The sequence below is a fragment of the Gymnoscopelus braueri genome, assembly GCF_963280865.1.
Source record: "Gymnoscopelus braueri genome assembly, chromosome: 6".
NCBI lineage: Eukaryota > Metazoa > Chordata > Actinopteri > Myctophiformes > Myctophidae > Gymnoscopelus > Gymnoscopelus braueri.
This window is the reverse complement of record NC_137607.1, coordinates 44,531,945-44,557,601: the sequence shown is the minus strand read 5'-3', so window position 1 is coordinate 44,557,601 and position 25,657 is coordinate 44,531,945. Positions and strand designations below refer to the sequence as shown.

Sequence of the window (25,657 nt, the reverse complement as noted above, 5' to 3'; positions counted from 1 at the left end):
CTTGCCAGCTTTGCAGAGCTGCCAAATGGCTGGGAGAGGATTTGGTGTGTCTCCCATTCACAGGAAGTAATCAGGCAATTAATGACAAAAAGCCACTAGGTCCATTAAATAAGGAGATAGAGGGGGGAGAGAGAGAGAGAGAGTGTTGGAGGGGAGAGAGGAGGAAGGGAAGGGGAGAGGTGGATGAGGGGATAAGGAAGAGAAAGAATGAGATAGACAGAGGGAGGATTAAGAGTTAGATGAAGGGATGACAGACAGTAAACGAGTGAAAAGCAGTGAGTGAGCTATTCAGTCGAGGTATCAGGATGTGTGTGTGTGTGTGTGTGTGTGTGTGTGTGTGTGTGTGTGTGTGTGTGTGTGTGTGTGTGTGTGTGTGTGTGTGTGTGTGTGTGTGCACACGCGCGTGCAACAGTGCGTGGAACACGGTTTCTATGGCAACTCTCCCGAGTTTTCTTTCTTGCTCGTTTTCTTTTCCTTTCTTGCTCACTCTTTCTTTAAAAAAAAATAGACGGCCTTGTTTAACAGCTACTTGACATGGATTGTCAACAGCTAAGATTGATACGGTTATTTAAAACAAGAAGACATAGAAGTTAAAGCTTGGATTTCAGTCAGATGGCTTTGACAGCATTGTTATGGGTGTCTCTGGTCACCCACTATGCTGCTGGTTTTCACTCTCCAACATCCAATCAGGGAGTCATTTAAAACTGGGTCAACTGGAGGGTGAAACCGACTACCTGGTACAGCGGAATGGAAACAGTCTCTTTCTCTGGTTTCTATCTTGTTTTCTCTCCCATTCACTCTCAATTTAGCTACTCTCAACCTGGCGTCCCTAATGTGGGCCTGTCATTATAGGAGAATGTTTCAAAAACCTGTGGGATTGTTTTTTCATTATTCGTCATATCGTCTCTGTTGGGTGGAAACCATTATGTCCAAAAACTGTTTCTTGTCAGGATTCAAATTCAAAAGCAGCAAAAGTAGCAGATCTACAAGCTCAAAACACGTCGCTTCGCGTCACGTGACACTGTAGTATGATCAAGTAGGGCGTTAATTTACGGGGAAAAAACCCTCAAAACTGTTAGAATATGAAGATAGGAGGTTTCTGCCTGACAGCAATGTTGAAGTGGTTGAATCAACTTAAAGGCCACTTTGGATGGATGTACCGTTTTGAAAATGACTCTTCTTTCATAGTATGCAGCTCACTATTCAAATGTCAAAGTAAATCTTAATTTACTATGACTATAAGCCAGTAACCCTGTGGCCCTGAAGCAGCCATGGTCTACACAGTCACCCTGCCACAGTGCAGAAGACGTCCTGTTATAACGGCCATATAAGCTACCGTATCCCTCAGCCTGCAGACAGTTTTCTCTCTGTGTCGATAATGGCCCTATAGAGGGGCGGAATAACTCAAGTGTTATGGGGTCTCCTCTGACACACAGACTACAGCTCCCAGAGGGCATTAGGATGGCAGGTGACATCAGTGACACGCTTTAAACACGCCACTGTCAGGTGATGTCATGGCAGTCATCTAGGTTGTCCGGAGACTTTGACCTTGAGTTTTTTTTTAATATATATATATTCTGTTAACACAGTGGTTCTCAACCTGTGGGTCGGGACCCCATATGATTGGGCGGGGGGGGGGGGGGTACCCAGATGACAGTGACGTGACAATTTAAGGACCTTTTAAGACCTTTTTAAAACCTCAAAAAGAAAGAAAATAAAAATACTATTACTGCATCAAAGGTAAACAACAAACTATACTATAAAAACTGGTCAAACATTGGCCAAATAGTCAATTAAATATAAGAAAGAGGCAAACATTGTGAAAATAGCTGATCTACAAGCTCACAACCCCTCGCGACGCGAGCCGTTTTTTTTCACAATATTTATCTGTGGAACCGAGAACTAAATGTAATGCCTCAACTCTTACAATTCCAAGTGCTTGTCAGGGTTGGGGGTTCATATATGATTATTTTGGGGGGGGTCGCGGCCTGAAAAGGTTAAGAACCACTAATCTAGGTTGTACGGCACTTTGCAGGAGACTTTAACCTTCAGTTTTTTTTATTTTTTATTCAGTTAACATACAGTGACACCTGCATTCACAAAATGACAAGTATAAAGGCAAAGCTAATATGGAAAGAATGTTGAATGATTGAATTGAGTTGAATGATCTTTGTCTTAATTGATTGAGCCACGCATTTCAGAGCAGTAGTCTGAATGACTGGAAACATTTTATTTATTTCTTTAAGAGTTTGAGAATTTGAGAACCAGAATTTCATTTTGACTCTAGCTCATCACATGGCATGATAAGATATCCTATCTTAACCACTTAAACCCCGTTTTATACTGAACTTCGACCCAATGTGATGCATTGAGAGCTTGTAGATCTGCTTTACTCCACATTTCTTGGCAATTTCTTTAACCATTAAAAAAAAAAAAAAAAAAAAAAATGACATGCCCAGTTGAAAATGGTTGAGCCCCACATCAAACAACGTGGGGAACAACAAGATACCAGGGTTGTGGCTTTGGGGGGTGGGAGGGGTAACATATACTGTTTTTGTATGCTTTTGTCTTATTGACCTGTATGTGAATTGAAAAATACCAATAAAGAAAACTTGAACAAAAAACAACGTGGGGAGAGATCTCCGGCAACAACATTGCATGTCCCCGTGGGAGTTGTATAGGCTCTGAAGCCACCAAAAAAACGGGCCTTGAATAAAGTCTATTGTTCTGGGCTACAAAAGCAAACGATAGCGCCTGGTCGCCCCCAAGGTTCCAACGACGAGGCTGGACTGAATGTGAATCATCACGGCGGTATACTGGGCGCCGGTCAACGCCGCTAAATAACGGTTAATGACAAAGGTTACCTTGGAAATTACCACAGAGGTGATAAAAATTCATCACAGGGGAGTTGTAAACCCCCCCCCCCCCAAAAAAAAGAAGAAGTAGGTTGCACATGGTGTCATGCGCTGCTTTCGCCTTTTGCTAAATGCCAGGCTGCATCTCTAGGCCTTATCAATTATAGAGGAGATGGGGCCCGTGGTGGCTGCGGGTGACGGCAGTGATATCTACAGCGATAATAAAGCCTGATTTATACTTTAGTTGCATGCCGGTGGCACGCCCCACCGAAAATTGGCCGATGTACAAGCCCACAACCCGTCGCTACTGCGACGCGTTGTGAGTTTGTACATTGGCTATTTTTCGGTGGGCAAGACACAACGTGCTACAAAGTATAAGTGCAGAGCATAAGGCGAGAGGAGAGGAGGGAATGGATCATATCTGTGATGTTCAGACCGTTAAGGAGGTTGCTGCACAGCACAAAAATGTCCGCCGTAACTCTTTAAAAGCGGTGATTTAATCTTGTTTTGGAGGATTTTTAAAAGTCTTGGTATACTGTTAGGACCGGCTGCTGAGAGGAAGGGGGGGGGGTTGCGGTGTGCGGGGGTGTATCTGCCATTTGAAGAAAGGAAATTTTAACTAGTTGAGACTTTTTTCTTGTACTTAAATCTTGCTGCTAAATCCTTCTTACCCCTGCATTGCATGCATTTATATCGCTCTACTTATTATCCCATCTGGTGACTAATACTGCAGTTTCGCTGGTTGCAGGGACATTTTCTCGGTGGGAAGAGTTGTGATATATATTATATGAAACAACGCGAAACGCGTCTAAGCCGCCAGATAATCTGACTTATGCAGAGACAACCACAGGAACAAGATTAATCGTATAAACACATTACTTTAACACAGAGACTGTATACAGTCCTTGCTGAGTTAGATACTTTGCTCTAGTGATTGCTGTGGCAAATAGTAGATTCACTTCAAGGGAAAGGCTCGCTCAACTCGAGGACAGTCTTGAGAAGTTCTTGAATACACTGGGTGCAGATTCGGATAATACATAAGAAACATCTCTGTAGAAGTCTAAAACACTGACGAAGGCCTGCGTGCCAAAACGCGTCTGTTCGGTTGACTGCTGCTGCGGAAAGACCTAAGACTTTTACAGAGAGTGCGGATTGTTTCTTCTCTATATGCTCTAGTCTAGTGATTCACCACTCCAAAATGTGTCCAAATAGCAGATCTATAAGCTCACAATGCTCCACAATGCGACACGTTATGAGCTTGTAGATCGGCTATTTTCGCTACTCTGAGTGGCTAAAGTGTCTGGCCTTTCAACATGATGCAGGATCTGTGTTAGATATCAACACCTGTACAAGTGTATCTACAGCAGAATAACATCGAGAACACAAGGGGGCGGGACTTCTCACCTGCAGTGGACAGAGATTGGTCCGTCCTGTCCGAACTGCTCCTTGGTTTTATGCACCTGGCCAATGAAATCGATGAAACCCTCCCCGGATTTGGGCACGCCCTGCTCCGGCCAATCGGTGAACTGGAACTGTCTCACGGTCCTAGACTGGCCGTCCTGGAAGAAGACGGGACGAAAGAGAGGGAGAGAGAGAGATGAATTGAATTGAATACAATACCTTTTAGCCTTAATGTCTGACTGTACCTCGTGCTGTTTACATTTCTGACTAATAAAGTATTCAGTCAATCAAGAGAGAGGGAGAGAGAGAGAGAGAGAGGGACAGAGTGAGAGAGAGAGAGAGAGAGAGAGAGGCGGGTCGGAGATCTTCGTATCAGCTTTTCAGAACCACTGATGTAATACTGTATCTAATAATAGAATATGATTTAGGCTAATTGTTTGTTATTACATATTATCTAATAAACAACAATGACAATCATACTGTGTTGTGTTGCATGTTAATGTTGTACACAGACACAAACTAAAATGTAGCAACACGGGTTTGGAGTTCTGAACCTTTTGAAGCTGCTCACAATAACACAATGCTTGCATGTGCACACAATGTATGCACGTGTACACACGCACACACATTCTCTCTCTCTCTCTCTCCAAACATCACTCAACTCTGCTGCCCACCCTCTTACACACACACACAGTCACACACACACACACACACATACACACACCCTCCACTCGTTCTTCGGTGTGCGTTCATCTCCTGTCGTGTTCTTTCTTGTGTGGTGAGCGACAGAGTGCAGTCCCAGTTAAAGCTGATCAATAGTGTATCAGCCCGGACAGCGTCTCCTCCCAGACAACATGCTGGATGAGATAATCCTGCTCTCACTGATCGATGTGCACACACACACCTGACAGACCAGAGGGATGTGTGTGTGTGTGTGTGTGTGTGTGTGTGTGTGTGTGTGTGTGTGTGTGTGTGTGTGTGTGTGTGTGTGTGTGTGTGTGTGTGTGTGTGTGTGTGTGTGTGTGTGTGTGTGTGTGTGTTGAGGGAAGGGAAGGGTTTCCAATCCTCACTCAGTTTCAAACTAACAATACAAGATTAAATGTTCCAATGCATTAACCAACCGTCTATACTTGGTAAAATACATGTTAAATGGTGTATATTACCATAGCGCCTTTATCCAAAGTACTCTACAACGTACATTACATTCACCCATTCACACACACATACATTCACACACCGACGACGGCAGAGGAGCTTGTAGATCGGGTATTTTCACTGTTAAATATGGCTTCTAAGTGATTATGTCATAATGTATTTTTGTAAGTTTAGGTCGACGGTGGAGACACCAAATGCATCTTTTGGGTCTGGAGCTGAAAAGGTTTGTTAAGCCTGCTTTATACCAGTGGTTCTCAACCTTTTCAAGCTGTGACCCCCCAAAGTATTCATATTTGAACTGGGGACCCCCCCACCCTGATAAGTACTTGGAATTGTAGGAGTTGAGGCATTCAATTTAGTTTGACTCGGTTCCACAGATAAATATTATGAGAATTGCAGATCTACAAGCTCACAACGCCTTACCATTTTTTTTGCCCCTTCTTATATTATTTGACAATTTGGCCAATGTTTTACCAGTTTTTATAGTACAGTTTGTTGATTACTTTTAATTCAGTAATGGTCTTTTTCTTTCCTTTCTTTTTTTTTTTTAGGTATTAAAAAGGTCTTAACACATTGAATGCCAGTCGCGTAGATCTACGCGAACCTATTTAAAGCCGCAGCGTGCCAGTCGCGTAGATCTACAAGAACCGCCGATTCCCATTGAAATTGCCCCAGGTGCACTTTCCGATTTTTTTTTATCCATTTCCGTTTCCGGTTTCCGGTCGGAAACAGAATTATTCGGGTTCCGGTTTTTTCGATCGTATCCGCTTCCTGTCTGGGATCCTGTTTAAAACTCGATTTTCTCGGTTGTTGTTTTTCTCCTCGCTGATCACTGTTTAGCGTTGATCCACTGTATCTTCAAGATGGCGGCTCGCATTTGGAAACTATTTTCGCTGGCCGTTTCTCACAGATCCGCTGTGTGTTTAGAACCAAATGAACGCGCACTTTTAACTTATTTAGCGAGGTCTGTGGCGACATGAAAAAAACAAAAAAACAACAATAAAACGCTGGCACTGGTGAGTACATTATGAGATTAAACTCTGGCATGGAATGTGTTAAAGGACGACTTCACCGATTTTCAACCTATCTTCATATAATTGGTCCTCACTAATACTCATGATAAAATGGTACAATTTTTTTCTACTCTGTCTGTGTCTCAGAGGAGGGCTGTGGACAGTTCAGAGTCCCGTCTACCAGTGACATCATCAATGGGGAATCCAAGCTAATAGAAACTGCAGGCTTTCTATTCCTGGAAAGTTGCAATGCAATAAAAGAAGCCATTGTTCTCGTGTTAATAAAAATCTAAATAAGAAATGTGAAATCTTGTTGGAAAAAAAAAATCATGCCTAACGATGATGTCACTGGTAGACGGGTTTCAGGACTGTCCACAGCCCTCCTATGAGGCACAGACCAAGTAGAAAAAATCATGAGTATTAGTGAGGACCAATTATATGAAGATAGGTTGAAAATCGGTGAAGTCGTCCTTTAACACATCCACCGCCAGAGGTTAATCTCATAATGTACTCACCAGTGCCAAGGTGTTTTTGTTGTTTTTTTGTTTTTTTCATGTCGCCATAGATCTTGTTAAAATCCTTAAGATTGAGCCGTGAACGGTCTGTTTACATCCGCGAGATCTCCCTGTATCTCCCAGTGAAGACCGCATGTCAAACGGACTTCCATGACTGTAGTTAGAGCGGATTACGTTAAACAGTGAAATGCGAGGAGAAAAAACTACAGGAAGAGAATTGAGTTTCAGTTTCGTCTGTAGAATGGGAGCGGGCGTGATCGTCGAAACCGGATCCCAAATAATTCTATTTCCTGTCATCAAACCGGAAACGGAAGTGGATCAAAAAAAATCCGAAAGTGCACCCGGACCGCGCATGCGCGAAAAGACCGCAGCCCGTAGGACTACGGGCTCGGCGCTTAACCGTTGGATTTAACGGCCCGTAGAACTACGGGCCCGGCGGTAAAGGTGTTAACAGTCCTTAAATTGTCACTTCACTGTCATCGGACCCCCCCCCCCCAAATTATGTTGAGAACCACTGCTTTGTACCACAGCGTCCTTCATGCTACCCAACCACAGGCCTCCTCCTCACCTGGGGACCAGGAGAGAGAGAGAAACAGGAGCAGACAGGTGCTTTTCCACCCACAGTAATCCTCTGCCACACAGCACAGCCACATGGGAACGTGGCTCTGTGTAGTTCAGTGTGTGTCACACTTAGAACAACGCATATTAACCCTTTAAGACCTGAGACGATTCTTAAAATGTTTTCTAAATCCTAACAGATTTTTTTAAAAAATACAAAAATATTTTTTACGATTTTTCAAAAATAGCAGATATACAAGCTCATAGTGCGGCACTCGGTGCCGCGCTATGAGCTTGTATATCTGCTATTTTTGAATAGCCAAAGAAACCTAAAGTAACACAGATGCGTTCCAGGTCTAAATGGGTTAATGTCTGCTGCAATCATGATTATTGTGAAGTGGTAAAAGCATTGGTCCTGTTTATTGCAGTCCGCCTTATTGAAAGTATCTTATTATACGGTTATACCATTGTGAAATGGGAGGTCTTATACGTTAGTGTTGAATCTTATTTATTAATTCAGTTTTTGTGTGTATGTCTTTTTTTTCCTTCTCTTGTTTGGATGATATGCTGTTTCTGGAAAATCTATAAAATAGTATTAAAAATAAAGAAAGTGTTTATTGTACTGTACTAGGTAATTGACAATTCAGAGTCTAATTCTGATGAGCAATCCTGCCTACAGTACTGAATTAAAAGGTCTGTTTCCTCTCTTTCTCTGTCTCTCTCTTTTAATCTCTCTCCCTCTCTCTGTGTGCTGCCTGTTCCATTTTCTTCCTGCGTCTTTGTTTTATCATCCGACAAACATTTCGCCTCGACAAGAGGGATTAAAAATGAAAGAGGGCCAAAGATAACACCAGCACAACAAAGACAGAGGGAGAGAAGAAGAACGAGGAAGTACACGGGGAGGAGTGAGAAGAAGAGGAGTCAGAAGTAGAAGAGAAATTTAACACACAACCCGAGGGCTCGCCACGCGTGTCAAATCGGGTGATTAAACTTGAACTGGCTCGCCAGCCACGAGAGTCGACGACGCGTGCAATCATCTGTAGCACTGCTTCACACGAGTGCACATGCACGCTCGCACACACATTCCTTGATGCGCGCGCACACACACACACACACACACACACACTCCCCAGGCTTGTGGTATGTGAACCATGTATGTACTGAGACCATGTATGTGAACCTAAGGACAATGTGAGTGAGCACACACTGAAAAGCACTCACCTACCTACACACTTCAATGACTTATCTGTGAACAACCTTCACACAGCATCCTTTACCTCTCATCTAGCATTCTCTACATCCCTCCATCAATAACGCCCCTCTCTCTCTCTCTCGATCCATCCATCCTTCCCTCAGTCATTCTCCATCCCTCAACCCATTCCTCTCTCTCTCTCTCTCTCTCCAGTCTATATCATCCCTAACTCACTCTCTCTATTGTCTTATTGCCTCCAGTCTTTCCATCCATTCCCCAAGTAGTTCTGCCTCCCTCCCTCCCTCCCTGTCTCTCTCTCTCTCAGTCATTAGTGATTTCAGTTGTATCTGTGTGGTAGTGAACACAGATCTCACTCTGCTCGTCTGGGATCAGCAAATGAGCTGCTTTGATCATTCAATGCCAATTAACTTCCCTGTGCCCTGACACCAACACTGACATCAGCACCTGACCACTCTGTGTGTGAGAGAGAGAGAGAGAGAGAGAGAGAGAGAGAGAGAGAGAGAGAGAGAGAGAGAGAGAGAGAGAGAGAGTGAGAGAGTGTGTGTGCACGCGCGGAAAAAGTCTAGGAGTCAAGTAGTCGAGTGCAAATAAAGAATTTGTTCAAAGGCTAGTAAAATATGTATGGGTGTGCATATGCATAGTCTTTGTGTGGTTATGAGAAAGGCTACAGGGTTGGTAAATGTGTGTGGAGATATATTTGGTGTGTGTGCACGCACATGCATGCGTGTGTTCATGTGTATCCACGCATACATTTCTGCTTTCGTGTGTTGGAGACACAAAATGTACACACAGGGGTATTATTATAGATGTGTAAATGTGTGTGTGTGTGTGTGTGTGTGTGCGCGTGTGAGTGTGCGCATGCGTGTGTGCACAGTGATGGAGCACCAGCTTAAACAGTCCTTATGTCTAATCTCCCCACTGGGGCCGGTGCAGAGAGGGTAGTGTGTGTGTGTGTGCGTGCGTGCGTGCGTGCGTGCGTGCGTGCGTGCGTGCGTGCGTGCGTGCGTGCGTGCGTGCGTGCGTGCGTGCGTGCGTGCGTGCGTGCGTGCGTGCGTGCGTGCGTGCGTGCGTGCGTGCGTGCGTGCGTGCGTGCGTGCGTGCGTGCGTGCGTGCGTGCGTGCGTGCGTGCGTGCGTGCGTGCGTGCGTGCGTGCGTGCGTGCGTGCGTGCATGCTCTCAGTGTATGTGCTCTCAGTGTAATGCAGGGTTTTAAGACCACCAGGAGGACTACTAACTAGCTGCTACAGTGTTCAGACACTATTGCAAATGATTTCTGAACGGTTTTACACGTTCAAATGGCCTCAAACGAAACCACTCCTAATGCCCTACTTTGTCACACTACTATGTCAGACAAAAGTAGCAGAAATAGCAGATCTGCACCACGCCACGTTTTGAGCTTGTAGTTCTGCTATCTTTGCTACTTTTATTCAAATTTGACACACACACCCCCCCACACACACCCCCCCCCACACACACACACACCCCCCCCCCCACACACACACACACACACACACACACACACACACACACACACACACACACACACACACACACACACACACACACACACAGAGGTGTGGCTTACCCTGGCGTCTGTGACCTTGAACTCTCGGAGGATGTACTGGGGCATGTTGTACTCAGCCATGGGATCCACAACGAAATACTGGTACCTGGCCGAGCGCTCCGCAGGCCAGTACTGATGGCACTTTTCCTGTGAGGGAGGACACATTCAACACCTGTGTTATCTCCCACTATGTTAGATATTTCAAATTAGCCTTTAGATATTCTATTGTTTAGGTATTCAACTTTTGAAGGTATTATGGTTTTTAGTTAGGTTTAAACTAGGTACAGTATTCTTAAAAAAAAAAAAATTAGGCAGTTCTCTCTGTTTTTGTCATGTTGTTACTGTGGTGTTTTTGTGTGAGGACTGGAGAGTGGGACTACGCACATAAATGAGCTTCTAGCTAAATGCGGCACGTTTACAGGAGATCTTGTTCAGTTGATTGAATTCACGTTCATGTATTGAATGTTCATTAATGTGCATCGTCCCGTCTAGATAAACAAATAAAGTAAAGTATGTTCAGCAGGACTAAAACACAATAATTACAAACAAGATCATCTTGTGTGTATGACCATACATGGTGTTTAATGTTAGAATGTGTATATTAACCACATTAAAGGTAGGGTAAGTGATTTGTTTTCGGTTAAAATAAGTGTTAACACATCGACCGCCAGAGGTTAATCTCATAATGTACTCACCAGTGCCAAGGTGTTTTTGTTGTTTTTTTGTTTTTTTCATGTCGCCATAGATCTTGTTAAAATCCTTAAGATTGAGCTCTACACGGTCTGTTTACATCCGCGAGATCTCCCTGTATCTCCCAGTGAAGATCGCGTGTCAAACGGGGCATCCATGTTTGAGTTAGAGCGGATTACGTTAAACAGTGAAATGCGAGGAGAAAAAACTACAGGAAGAGAATTGAGTTTCAGTTTCGTCTGTAGAATGGGAGCGGGCGTGATCGTCAAAACCGGATCCCAAATAATTCTATTTCCGGTCATCAAACCGGAAACGGAAGTGGATAAAAAAAATTCCGAAAGTGCACCCGGACCGCGCATGCGCGAAAAGACCGCAGCCCGTAGGGCTACGGTCTCGGCGCTTAACAGTTGGATTTAACGGACCGTAGGACTACGTTCTTGGCGGTTAATGTGTTAATGGCTCTATATTATGATAGTATTCATTGCTATAGAGTGTTTGTTCAGTAACAGGAGTCACCCTATCTCTCCAGCTCTTTTTCAGGTCAGGTTATCAATTTTATCCAATCAGGAGAGAGAAGTCATACAGGATACAGGATAAACAAGTGAAATTGGAACAGATGACACAAATAAATGTGAGCAGACACGATTGGATGGAACTGGAACACTATCAAATTGAAGGTGATGAATGGATATTATCTCCTGATTGGCTGAAATTGGCAACCTGAAAATGTATTTTATGTGTATTTAAGAGACGGGGAGAGCCCCTGTCTCTGAACAAACACTCATAGCAATGATTACTATCAGAATATGAAGATTAAACTAAAGAAAAAACCTATAATTTACCCTACCTTTACTGTGTGTGTGTGTGTGTGTGTGTGTGTGTGTGTGTGTGTGTGTGTGTGTGTGTGTGTGTGTGTGTGTGTGTGTGTGTGTGTGTGTATTTGCGTTCATGTGTGTCATACCCGTCCCATCTCTCTGAGTTTGGTCAGCATGACTACAATAGTGGAGTTGTTCTCCCAAAGCATTCTCCAGAAGTCCTCGGTGGTCTCTGCCAGAGGACCCTGTGTGGCGATGTAGGCCTTCTGCTGCCTACAAACCCAAACATACACACACACACAATGAAACACCAAACCGACCAATCAAGTTGTAAGGATCATACCAACACAGCTCTCCCAATTAACTATGTAAGGATCATACCAACACACCTCCCCCAATTAACCAATTAACTATAGACATATCATACAAACACACCTCCCCAATTAACCAATTAACTAAGTACATATACAAACACACCTCCCCCAATTAACCAATTAACTATGTACATATCATACAAACACTCCCCCAATTAACCAATTAACTATGTACAGATCATAGCAACACACCTCCCCCAATTAACCAATTAACTGTGTAAGGATCGTACCAACACACCTCCCCCAATTACAGATTATACCAACAACACATCTCCACAATCGTCACTTCCATACTTAAGCCTAATTGGTGCTTCGTCACGCGATGGTGTCGCGCAGAATGGGAGAGAATAGCCGACCTATAAGCTCACAACGGGTCATTGTGAGCTTATAGGTGGTCTATTCGCGGCAGCGAGACGCCGGCACGTGATAAAATATGAATGGGACTCTGCTCCCCCAACACACCCTGCCTCCCCTCGCATACCTGTATCCGTCGATGAAGCTGGCGTTGATGTAGTCGGACCCCTCCAGGCCCCTGATGGGCTGCAGGCAGACACGTGTGGTTTCGTAGGGCATGATGTTCACCAGTCTGTTCTTGAACTTGTTGCAGGGAAGGTTGGCGCTGATGAAACGCGACGTGTGGGCCTTGGAGTTCGCCAATCGCTGTGGAGCGAGGGAGAGTGAGAAAAGGAGGAGGAGAGAAAGAAAGAATCAGAATCTGTTTATTGGCCAAGGTATGTTCACATACAAGGAATTTGTCTTGGTTCATTTCTCTCGCATAGAAGAAAACATGAGAATAATATAAATCAGATGACAGAAAAAAGGTATACAATAAAATGATATGGTATGATAAGTATAAACGGTAAAATAATCAACGATAATAATCATAACTAGAAAATGTGCTCCTCGGAGCACAAGTCTCCGCCAGCAGACTATAGCAATTATATTATCATAGCAATAACTAATGAGATACAGTAGAGTAAAAGATATATACTGTACTTAAATAAAAAGGTGTATGTTAAAGAAATATTTATTAAAAAAAAAATGATTTAAAAATCATATTTTGTCTTCTAATGTTTAAAAATTCAACTCTCAAAGGGACACACACACGCACGGACGGGTGATTTGGACTAGAAGATACTGTTCCAATCAAGACTGATTGATCCTGTCTTACCTCGCTTCAAAAACGTAAACAGCTTTTTGAAGTGACACACCTTTTTATTATAGGATTGTATTTCGTCATGCGTCCCTCTAGCCAATCAGAGACATTGATGTCAACATATTGACACGTATTAAGAGTTCGGCTTTGTTGTGGGATCATTTCAACTCTAGTCCTCTTCTACGTTACAATTGTAGATGAGTATGCTTTCTTAGCTTTGGCCTTCTGCGCCTTTGCTTGACCAATGTTAGGTGTTCTCAGAGGGAAACACACACGCACAGACGGGTGACTTGGACTTACTGAAGGTACTGTTCCAATCAAGTCTGATTGATCCTGTTTTACCTCACTTCAAAAAGTAGGGGCTTTTTGAAGTGACACACCTATTTATAGAATTTTATTTCGTCACGCATCCCTCTAGCCAATCAGAGGCATTGGTGTCAACAAATTGACACGTGTCACGTGGAGCTTGCCCAATGTTAGCTTGGCTAACAATGTTTGCTCACACAAAGCGAAAACATATTCTCCACCTTCGGCGGAGACAATAATTGAGTCCTGAGTCAGACCAGGTTTGAGCAGAGAGGGACAGAGGAGGTAAATAAGGAAAGAAAGGGGTGAAGTATTGCATAGATTGATATAGATAGATTTTAGAGAAAACAAAACTGCACCAAGAAGAATTGGTGCAGTCAGAAGAGTTGTGGAAGAAGATGTTAGCATGCAGGAGATGAAGGGATGTTGGGAGGATAGCAGAGAAGATCAGAACAGACATGATGAAGAGAAAAATGAGAAGGGAGGGATGGAGGGGGGATGGGTCAGAGGAAGTAGAGGTGACAAGAGCGAGATAAAGACAGAAGAGAATATTAACGACACAAAGTAATAACGCAAGCCTCCTTCTAATCTGATCCAACACGGCTGCATTTATTGATGACAGTGCACTTACACAGGCATGCAGGCATTCTTTCTCATAAACAAAATGATTAGAAATTCACAGGTTAAACCCCTGCAAGGAACCATTCAAATCCTTCCAGAACCTCCGCACATGCAGTCTCCCTCTGACTGTCTTAATAAAGACAAAAATACAGAGGACAGAATGTACTTTACTCCATATTTATATGTTAGTTACTAATATTAGACAGCAGACGCTACTCTTCACTGTCAACTGCATTATAGTATTTGTTGTTGTCGTCGTTTGTGGTTGTTTTGTCAAACACATATTCGAGAGGCTGTCCATAGTGAGTCGGTCACAGGTTCAATCCCCATACCGGTCAATGTGTGTCCACCCACCCACGCATTAAACCGCCGTCCTTCTGTAAGCCAGTGTAAGTCACTGTGAATAAGAGACAACAGCTGCCACATCTACCTCTCTGCTTTCCGACTCTCTCTACCTCAATAAAGAAAAACACAAAGTGGCCAATCTAATCTCTTTACAAAAAGAAAGCAAGCCATGGAAGCTTTTGTGTGCTTTTCCCGGCATAGTTTTCTGTCTTTAACTCATTTAGAACGGATGCAATATTCACGTGTTTTTGTTGTGCAGCTGGCGGGGTTGCACAGGGTAAGATTTAACGAGGGAAAAGATGTTGTGATTTTGAGCAATAACAAGCTTCTTGGTTGGTGCCACGCCACGGCAGACAGCACAAAATAAATGTCTCTCGCTCGGAGAGGAAGAAAAGCGCGGTGCCATCGGCTGTTGAGTGGTGTTTTGTGCATGTTGGTTCAGACCTGCACATGGATGTTTGGGTGGGCTGGACAAAGACAGACATACAGAAACAGACGCACTCAGAAAAAAAAAAAAAAAACGTAGACATGCAGAAATTGAAGTTTGCTTAGTTGCTTGCTGGTGTGTCTCTTGCCGAAAATAGCATATCTACAGACTCAGCTTGAAGATCTGCCAGTTTCAGCGTGCAACACCAGCATTCAACGATATCGTCACTGTCGGGTGGTAACCTTGTATCTTCCAAAACCGTTACTTTTTAGGAAATGGGATGGAAATGTTCAGAAATAGTGAAATATGGGGCCACCGATGGTCGAGTGGTTAAGGCGCATACTACATATAAAACAAATGCCCCGAGCCCGACGACCTTTGATGCGTGTCACTCCCTATCTCTCTCTCCCCGTTTCCTATCACACTCCACATGGTACTATCCAAATGAAGGCAGAAAAGCCCCAAAATATCTTAAAAAACGAATGGTGAAAATAGCCGATAGCCGATCTGTAGATCGGCTATCGGCTCACAATGTGTCACATTTTGAGCTTGTAGATCGTCTATTTTCACTATTTATTGGTTTTATTTTTCACTATTTTTGCTTGACTATACTATTTTCACTACTTTTGCTTGACGTTCATGTGACGAAGTAGGACATTAAATGACGAAAAAAAAGTGGAAAAGTTGACATAATTATGGAGATACAAGGTTTCTGCCCGACATCAATGATATACAGTACTAATTAAGCTTTCGAAAGAAAAAGCAAAACTGGCTTAGGGCTCACCATACCCCCAACTTCACCCCTTCTTCATCTTTATTTATCCAAAGCATCAGACCTTGCTTGGATGTATCTTTCCACCCGGCCCCGCAGGGCTAGTGCAACAACATTTGCACTAGCAAAGTGTACCGCTGTAGCAGTAAGAGCCGCAGCAAAAGAGGACGTCACTTTTGGGAGTTCGGCAATTAGCTAATTTTACATTCCTCCCTCTCTTCTTTTTTTTTGGCCCACACATTTTTTGGTTCACTCTTTTTATATAATATATAACTATCACAGAGTACCGAGTATTCCTAACGGTAAAGACCATCTCTAAATAATCTTATGCCCGGTTGTTAGGTGACGTTTGAACACAGCATGGAAGGTCACGCACGCACGCACGCACGCACGCACGCACGCACGCACGCACGATACTGTTCTATCAACATCAGAACCTGTAACCAGTATGTATGACTGATGTGAATGTGAATGTGTGTGTGTGTGTGTGTGTGTGTGTGTGTGTGTGTGTGTGTGTGTGTGTGTGTGTGTGTGTGTGTGTGTGTGTGTGTGCCTGCGTGGTTCAGCCACTGCTTAGTGCTTCTCTCTCTCCCTCTCTCTCCATCCTAAAAATCTCTCCATCGTCTCTGTGTCACTCTTTCCTCCCCAGCTCGCCCTCTGTGTCACCTCCTCGCTCTGTCTGATTGGTCGCTTGGAGTCCATCCAATCCCCCCTCTCTCTCTCTCTCTCTCTCTCCTCTCATCCCTCTCTTCTGTTCTGTCCCTTTGATCTGGGTTTCACAGACAGAGTTCCTGGACAACCATGAGAGGACCTGGCAACGCGGTACAGGCCCTCAACATAAAACCACACAAACACCCCAAAGGGGCTGCATGGAATTCATCCAACCTGGCAACCCGCTCTATACCCAGCAGAACACATACACAGCCTGAGCAGACCTTGTCGGTTTAATCACTTTCAACCTGGCGTCCCTATTTTTGGGCATGTCATTATAGGGGGAAATCTGTCAGAAATTGTCACATATTTTCGCGTCACGGTACAATGAAGTATATAGGGCTTACGGTAAGTGCTTAAAGTCGCACTATGTAACTTTCTTTTTATGAATACAATTTAATGTTTATGGTAGAGTATGTTAATACAATATAACTTATACAATTGGGGTGGTTGTATTTGGTCTCCCTGCTCTTCTATTGAGACATTTAGATTGAGTCAAAGGTCATGTCTCACAGGATCCCCTGAGCAAGCAGGCCGGCTCTATTAGCTCAATGTAAACATGTCAGCACTTTCGCAGGAAACCGGGTTCAAATCCGCTGGTAGAAGAGGAAAGTTACGTAGTGCAGCTTTAAGTTAAAGGCTCATTATATTATGTTATATTATGTTATATTATATCCATATTGTATCATATCATACATTTCTAAGTTCCTAATACAGGTGAGTGCATGGAGAATGAGCCTGTTTTGCGATTCTTATTTTAATTATCAGTTTTGGAGCCCTGCAAAGGCTAATGTATGCCCATCAACATTAATCCACCTGTTAGTTTAGGTGCCTTTTGGCAAGGTACTAACCCTGAACCCCCAAACCACCCCTCTCCTGTTAGTATAAGCAAATCTGGAAGAGCGACAGCAAAAAATATTAAACATGAATTTAGACTGTGGTGTGTGTGTGTGTGTGTGTGTGTGTGTGTGTGTGTGTGTGTGTGTGCATGCGCGCACCTCTTCATGCTTCCTATTCATGAGCAGATGGCAGAAAAGTCTCTCCAAATCTTTTTTCAAACAGCTCTTTTTCCTGTGCTGTCATCTTTCTCTCCATCTCAGTTCCGCTAGCTCAACACAGCTGGAGGCTACACGTCCCACAACTCCTCCTGAGTAAGATGTCCAAGTACGTCTAAGCCCCCCCCCATCCCTCACCATGCTGAATTCTGCCGACTCACCTCCTTAGTGCGGTTGAGACCAGCTAGCATACAGACGTCCCTTTGTTCATTAGCCAAGCGTCCCTCCCTCCACTTACCCTGCCACACTCTCCCATTTGTCATTATCAACCATTAATTACTTCTCCACACAACTCCAAGCTCCCAATCTCTCTACTGTGTCTCTCCCTCTTTCAGAGTGTGTGTGTGTGTGTGTGTGTGTGTGTGTGTGTGTGTGTGTGTGTGTGTGTGTGTGTGTGTGTGTGTGTGTATGAAGGGGTTCAGATGTGATGTTCTGATTGTCAAGATCTTTTGACTGCAGTCTCTTGCAAATCACCTGTGGGGTGGGAGGTTGTATGTTTTGTGTCTCTGTTTGTACCTCCACTACCCATGCTTTTCACTTAGGGTACATTTAACAAGCCATTTCGCCTTCAGACAAAACCCTTTGTTTAGCACAGAATGGATTATAACCAGTTTCTCTTTACTTAAGCACATTATTCCAAATCCTCACCAAAGAACAATGCAGGGTGCTTAAATATTTCCCTTTCTAGCTTACTGTAGGGAAACGGAAAAAACAAAAACACAAGACAAAAGGAATTACTGTGCTGTGTGCCCATTACTGTAAGTGCTTCAATAACTTAAATAATAAAAGTATATCTGACATAAATACAGTAGCAAGGCTTTATTTTCCCTTTGGTTTCACGTTACCTGAACTTTGTTTGTGTGTGCGTGAACGCAAAAAAAAAAACACGACCTGACAAACCCGTGGCAGATGATAAAGAATGTTTTAATCTGCATTCTGCTTACCAGAGGCTGAAAAGGATTAAATATTTTGGGAAATCAACCTCTGTAGGGGTTCGCTCCTCCACATCTAGAGGACTTAGGTTTTAATAAGCCGGCTTCATCTAAAGCTCCAGGGTTAAAGGATTCAGGATCAGAGAGCCCATTCAAACGTGAGGGTACTTGATACCTCTGATCGCCCTTTAACAAACAAGAGCCTTTCATATACTTCTAACAGTCATCTCATCCATTCTGGTTTTAAGGTCCCTTCATTTCCTTACCAGGTCAGATTCAGGTTTGGAGGTCTGTGGTGAACTGCATCTCCCCTCCGTTGTGGAAATTAAATGTTCTCAACTTCCACCACATTCGCTCATTCATTCATTTCTTTCTTTCAATTCTTTTCATCATCTCGGCTCCCCCCCCCCCCCCCAGATTTAGTGCAAAGGCCAGATGGACCGCAGAAGATTTGAATCCCTAATCTCTGCGGTGGTAGGTAGGAATTTTTACCCACCCGAGCGCCCCTTCAGTTCCTTTTTCTCAACATCGTTACATTGTCCTGGACAGTCAGATCCCTGTCTTAAATGAGGTACCTTTCTTAAAGGTTCTATGACATTCATTTTCACTTTTTTTATTTTCAATGTTTTATTTGGGGTTTTATGACCTCAATTACACCCAAAAAACCTGAACTTAGAACATTCAGTGGATTTTCTGTGGTCTGGGGTTTTCTGAATAATTAGGCTGAAAAGTAATCTGAGCTTGGCCCTTCGACAGTGAGGTCACTGTCGATTAATCCCGCCCACTCTCCTCCTCGCCCCTCCCCTCCCCTATCCTTTCCTTTGGGGGGGGCGGAGCAGAGGCGATGATTGACAGGCAAAATCCCTCACCAGCGACACCCGCAGGCAAAGATTTCTTTTTTCATTGCAGTTGAAAAGGCTTTAGAAATGTGAGAGAAAAACACCTGCCATTGATCACTGGAATGGAATTTTCACTTAAAACTTTTTGTACACTTTTGAAGGACCAGGACAAAGACTTTGAATGTGGTGTAAAAGTGAATGTCATTAAACCTTTAACCCTTTCACCATCACACTGGACACCAATGTCTAGCTTTCTACTGCCTTTACCTTGGTACATGAGAGTCCAGAGACCCAGGGCTCTTAGCTTAGTCTTATAGCTACTACATGATGACAAAATAAAACTCTATTCACACCTAAAAACCTATACCCACCCTGGTCACCCAAACTCCACTTTTGAACCCCTGCACCCAAACTCCCATATAGGTTGTTTCAAACTGACAAAGACAACAGGTTTGCTAGCTAATGTCCAGTATTAACTTCATTTACAAGATTCTTTATTCTTTATGCTTACCTGGAGTGTAATCTATCAAGACAGATTCTGCCAACAGTCAGCTAGTCTTGTTCAACCTACACTCTTTAGCCCGGAGGACTTCTAGTAGACAGGATATTTAGGCCCTATTTGTGTGAAGGATGTGGTACCGCATTGCCCCTCATAACATCTACCAGAAGAGGAGAAATAACCTACAGAGAATGCAGCTGTCCACACAAAATAGCCCTCTGTAAACACTGAAGTAGCAATGCTTGTGTCAACACTCTGTCACATGCTGCAAGATCAGAGATGATGTGGGAGGACAGTATTTCTAAGAAGGTTTACACAGAATGAATAATCACACATAACTATTCCCTAAATTTCTCAAAGTCCCACAGCTGACCGGATGTGTCCGAGGGTTTGTATGCTCTCATGTTTGTATACTATCATGTGGTTGTAGATGAAACAGGGCTATAAAAGCTGTGAATTCCCAATGTACTCCCAATGTACCCTTCCTAGAAATGTAGCGGAGTCAAAAGTTACAACATTTGTCTTTGAAATGTAGTGGAGTGAAAGTCAAGTATCCAAAAAAACACGTACAGTGCTGAACTGCAGACTCCCAATTTTCCGCCGTAAAGACTCACCTCTTCAGACTTCACCTCAGCCCGTAACACTTGCCCTAACCTTGAACGCATCTGTGTGATTTTAAGATTTATTTGGCTACTCAAAAATCGTGGAAAATTGAAAATATATATTTTAAAGCAAACATTACTTTTTTTTGAAGAAGGCCGATGCACACCTCAAAAGTTGGTGACAGGTGTGTGAGACAAAAAGTGCATATATTCAGAAGGGGATCTCTGATGATATCAAAGAAAAGGACCCACACACTGTCCTTCATCAGGACAGATGAAGGTCTAACGACCGAAACGTCAAATAAAGAGCTACATTTTTTTGCAAGTTCCTGCGATCACCGATCCCCTTCTGAAAGCAAACATTTCAAAAATATTTAGTTCCATGGACCTCCAGAAGCAAAGACTTGAGTTAAAAAATGTTTGCTTTAAAAAATATAATACTCAAAGATTTGGACACATTTTCAAGATTTTTCAAAAATAGCAGATCTACGAGTTTGTAGATCTGCTATTTTTGAACAGCCAAAGTATAAAACAATGGCTATAGCTCAAATCTAAAATGACACGGTATAAGTTCCCGGATTTAATGAGGTTAGGAGCATCCGCTAAATCGCTAATCGTACGTTACCTTGAACTCCAGCTCCATGCCGGTGACATGCTCTCCGCTCTCCACCTGCGCCAGCTTCTGGATGTAGGAGTAGAGGGAGCGGGCGGCCACCTCGGTGCTGCCGCACGCCACCGCCTCCAGCAGGGCGTCGTGGATGAAGCTGTACTGGTCCTCCGTCTGCACCATGTAGTTCCGCTGCGAGCGCATCAGCGTCACGTGGCCGTAGATGTCGGCCGTCTTCTCGTGCTTGATGCGCTCCAGCATGGCGTCGATGACGATGAAGCAGCCCGTCCGGCCCACGCCCGCACTGCGCACAGAGGAGCGAAGAGGAGGAGGACGGTTGGTTGATTGATGATGAAGATTGTCACTTTATTGTTATTGTCACTTAAGGAGTAGTTCACCCAAAAAAAAAAACGTATTTTCTATCAATTACACACTCCATGAAGCCTTTAGTGCAAAGGCCAGAAGCCTTGAAGCCGATTTTTTAGTTTTTTGTCGCATTCCTGTGCCAATAATTTGATGACCGGGTCATCGGTCAATAGGAGACTCAATAGGAGACTTTTTGAGTCTCCGGTCATCAAATTAGGAATGCTCAGGAATGCGGCAAAAACTAAATAAATCTCCATGAATTCAAGGCTTCAAGGTTCATTTTTGGGGTGAACTACTCCTTTAAACCCTCTAGTGTTAGTAAAACAGACCTGAGATACATCTGCACTTGCACCGTTTTTTCCCCCTCGTCTACACCATATCTCTTTGCTGAAAAATTGCTCGGTAATTTCCCCCTCAGGACGATAAAATACTCCCTTTATATAATTTTGGATGGTAGTGTCCCTTTAAGTGACATGATGATAATGTAGTGATCTGCTTCATTAGAAGGAGTTCCACTTAGTTCATGACAAAACCATTTTCTAGATGTTTTTCACATCATTAATAAAAAATAAGATATTAATCACTCATAAAAAACTTGTTAAGATGGGTGATTTGGCAGTGTGCTGTAAAGAATGGCCTAGAATAGGTCATCTTTTGTTAAGTCACAAGAATCCATAACAGTGCTCACAACGTTGCGTTGCAATGCGTTGTTAGCTTGTAGATCTGCAATTTCTTGGCGAACATCCCCCTTAACCATGTCAACCCCCGGTGTCACTATTTCTAGGCAAAAGTTCTCTCATAGCCTATACAGTATGCTTCATTTAAACACGTCGTACGCTGGTCATGAGCACTCTATCTACGCTCTCTATCTATTTATAAGCTCACAAAGTGTCACATCCGAACTGTGAGCTTATAGATCGGCTATTTCTTGGCTACTTTTGTGCGATACTGTTGTAGAAGTAGAGTTAATTAGCGTCTCTGTCAGGTGGAAATCTCATTATGTCCAAAACTGTTACTTTTGTGTTACGCTGTAGTATGAAGTAGTATGTAGTATGCGTTTTCCCCCCAAAAAAAAGTTGGAATATGGAAATAAGAGGTTTCAGCAACGATGTAAGCCAGGTTTCCGCCTGACAGCAAGGAAACGTTGCAGATAAAGCTGCGCGTCAAATGACAAACGAGAGAGAGAAGGACACAAACAAAGACGAGTGACAACAAGGCGGAGAGGAGGAGGAGAAGGAACGACGGAGCGTAAGCCCTGCAAGCTGTCATCACATTTCACTTCTTTACTGTGCATCTGTTCCTGTAACACCGGACGGCTCTTATCAACGCAGTATAAGGGAGGTTCCAATTTGAATAATCCCATTGGGAGAGATAGCGAATAGAAAAGCCACAGAAGAAGAGGCTGAGGAGGAGAGAGAAGTAAAAAGAGATACGGAGAGAGAGAGAGAAAGGCTATTACCAAAGCTTTGAGATGGAGAGAGAGAGAGAGAGAGAGAGAGAGAGAGAGAGAGAGAGAGAGAGAGAGAGAGAGAGAGAGAGAGAGAGAGAGACATAAGGGGGGAGAAAGAGAGAGAGAGAGAGAGAGAGAGAGAGATGGAGACAGAAGGGGAGGGAGAGAGAGAGCGAGAGAGAGAGAGAGAGAGAGGTTATTACCAGAGCTTTGAGATGGAGAGAGAGAGAGAGAAATAAAGAGAGACAGAGAGAGGAATTATCTGACCAAACGAAGATTTGCAAAGTACACAGCTGGTAGAGAGACTGAGAGAGAGAGTGTGTGTGTGTGTGTGTGTGTGTGTGTGTGTGTGTGTGTGTGTGTGTGTGTGTGTGTGTGTGTGTGTGTGTGTGTGTGTGTGTGTGTGTGTGTGTGTTTATTTACATTATAGAGGCGCTCACTGTACACCTACGTCTCACTGCCGAACAGATTATGTCCGAGTCATAGTGTCGGGGCCTTTGTCAGAATACCGTCTATCTGTGTACCTTTTGTGCCCATATGGAGATATCTGTATCTGTCTGTCTACCTGTGTCCCTTTATGCCCATATATGGAGATATCTGGATTGGCTGAGTCATAGTGACGGGCCCTATATATGGTATATGCTGCTGTTGTGCATGTACAGCATCTACGTACAGTATATGTGTGTGTCTGTTCTCCTCCCTTCTACCAGCTTTACCACACACGCACGCACACGCACACACACACACACACACACACACACACACAATCTCATCTGTGCATGCATGTACGAATGCACAACTACTGTAGGCACATACGACTATACCATGACCACACACCACGTACGTAGATTCACTCAGGCTCACACATAATGTCAGTGCGTGTGTGCGTACACGCATGCGCTTGCGTGTGTGTGTGTGTAGCGCTGTGGGATGAATCGATGTCCTTGTTAAAGGTAAGCTTATACGCAATAAAATCCTGAGTTTTAATTAAACGCGGGGAGTATACAAATGGACCAGAAAGGGTCCATTTGTACACTCTCTCCGTACACTAAATTAACACTCAGGACTTTCCTTGCGTACAGTGCTGGGCTAACAGTCGACTCCGAGGGGGGAAACTGCAAATACTTTTGTTGGCACGGGAGGTGGAGAATAAAACTAGCAGCGGAGCTTCTGGAACAGCAGGTCACTGCTCCAGCACAAACATCCTGCATCTTTTTATGTCAATTCTGCTTTATTTTGGAAAGTATACAGAGAGGAGGGAGAGAGAGAGGAAACCGTAGTAAAAATAAGAACGGAGTCTTGGGTGTGTGTGTGTGTGTGGTTTCAATGGTGTTCCGTTTCCCTATGCAGCTCAATGGAGCGAGCGTCCCCTCTGTGCTCTGACATTGCTAGATTTAATTAGTTCGCACAGAATACACGCATCTAAGATATCGTCGCTGTCGGGGGGCCAGAAACCTCCTATCTCCATTATTTTAACTTTTTGTGTTTATTCGTGAATCAACGCGATACAATCGATTTGTCACACACACAGGCATCGATAGTAGCAGATCCGCAAGCTTGTAAATCTGCTACTTTTGAATTTGAATCCTGAAAAGTCACCGTTTCGGGACATGTGAGGTTTCCACCCCGACAGAGACGATATGCAGACAGATGGATCCGTTGCGTAACACTTGTCATTGTTCCAACAAAAAAAAAACGTTAGCACCCCATCCCTCCCTCCCTCCCTCACGCATGCAGGGCTACTGTGACAACGCTATAGCTTTAATTAGTCATACGGAATAAAAGCATCTAAGATATACAGACACATAGATGACATTGTCTAACTTGCATAGCATTGTAGCGAAACTCGCACCACATGGCACTGCTGTGACGTGACATCGCTAGCTTTCACCAATTAACCCATTCAATCCGCATCCGTGTCATTCTAGATTGAAGCTAAAACCATTATTTTATACTTTTGGCTATTCAAAAATAGCAGATCTACAAGCTCATAGCACGGCACCGAGTGCCGCGCTATGAGCTTGTAGATCTGCTGTTTTTGAAAAATCTTGAACATTTTGTGCAAATCTTTGACATGTATTTTTTGAAACATGTTTAACTCAAGTCTTTGCTTTTGGAGGTCCATGGAACAAAATATTTAACAAATGTTCGCTTTAAAAAAATACATTTATATTCAAAGATTTTTCTAAAATAGCCAAAGACTAAGATCTAAAATGACAGAGATGCGTTCCCGGTCTTAATGGATTAAGTCATATTCTATACTTTGTTGTACAATGGTGTCACGCTGCAAAAGAAAGTTGCCCATCTCCAAGCTCACAACGCAAGCTTGTAGATCGGCTATTTTCATTGAGCCTAAACCTGCTTTTGCTTTTTTTTTTTTAATCATAAAAGAAAAAAAATGGCCGCCTATAGTGCCCAAAATATGGACATCAGGTTGAGTGGTCACACAGAATAAAGTTATCTATCTATCAGTGATTCTCAAAGTGGGATCTGGTGACCCCCCAGGGGTCCTTGATGGAGTTCCAGGGGGCCCGCAGAAAAATTTGTTAAGATAGCATCACAATGAATTTGAAAATAGCCTATCTACAAGCTCAGAAGGCGTTGCATAGCGGCACGTTGTAAGATATGTGGGGGAAAAAAATATATATATATATTTATGAAACATTTTTTAACACAAATCGTCTATGGGAGATCCCTAACACAAAATATTTTCAGATGGCGGTCCTCGGCCAAATACATTATTAATTTGGGGGGTCCCTGACACAGAAAAATGCGAGAACCACAGATCTAGATTTACAGAGCGATAGATAGATTATC

The 25,657-nt window shown here is 43.4% G+C and overlaps 1 protein-coding gene across 1 annotated transcript in view; it reads right to left on the bottom strand.

The window, feature by feature from the left end:
- ptprsa (protein tyrosine phosphatase receptor type Sa) overlaps positions 1–25,657 on the bottom strand; it is a 282,355-nt gene that overhangs the window by 6,078 nt on the left and 250,620 nt on the right. The window contains 5 exon segments of the mRNA XM_080431352.1: positions 4,260–4,414; positions 10,295–10,420; positions 11,925–12,051; positions 12,634–12,812; positions 21,043–21,328. Of these exon segments, the coding sequence (XP_080287478.1) occupies positions 4,260–4,414; positions 10,295–10,420; positions 11,925–12,051; positions 12,634–12,812; positions 21,043–21,328 (873 nt within the window).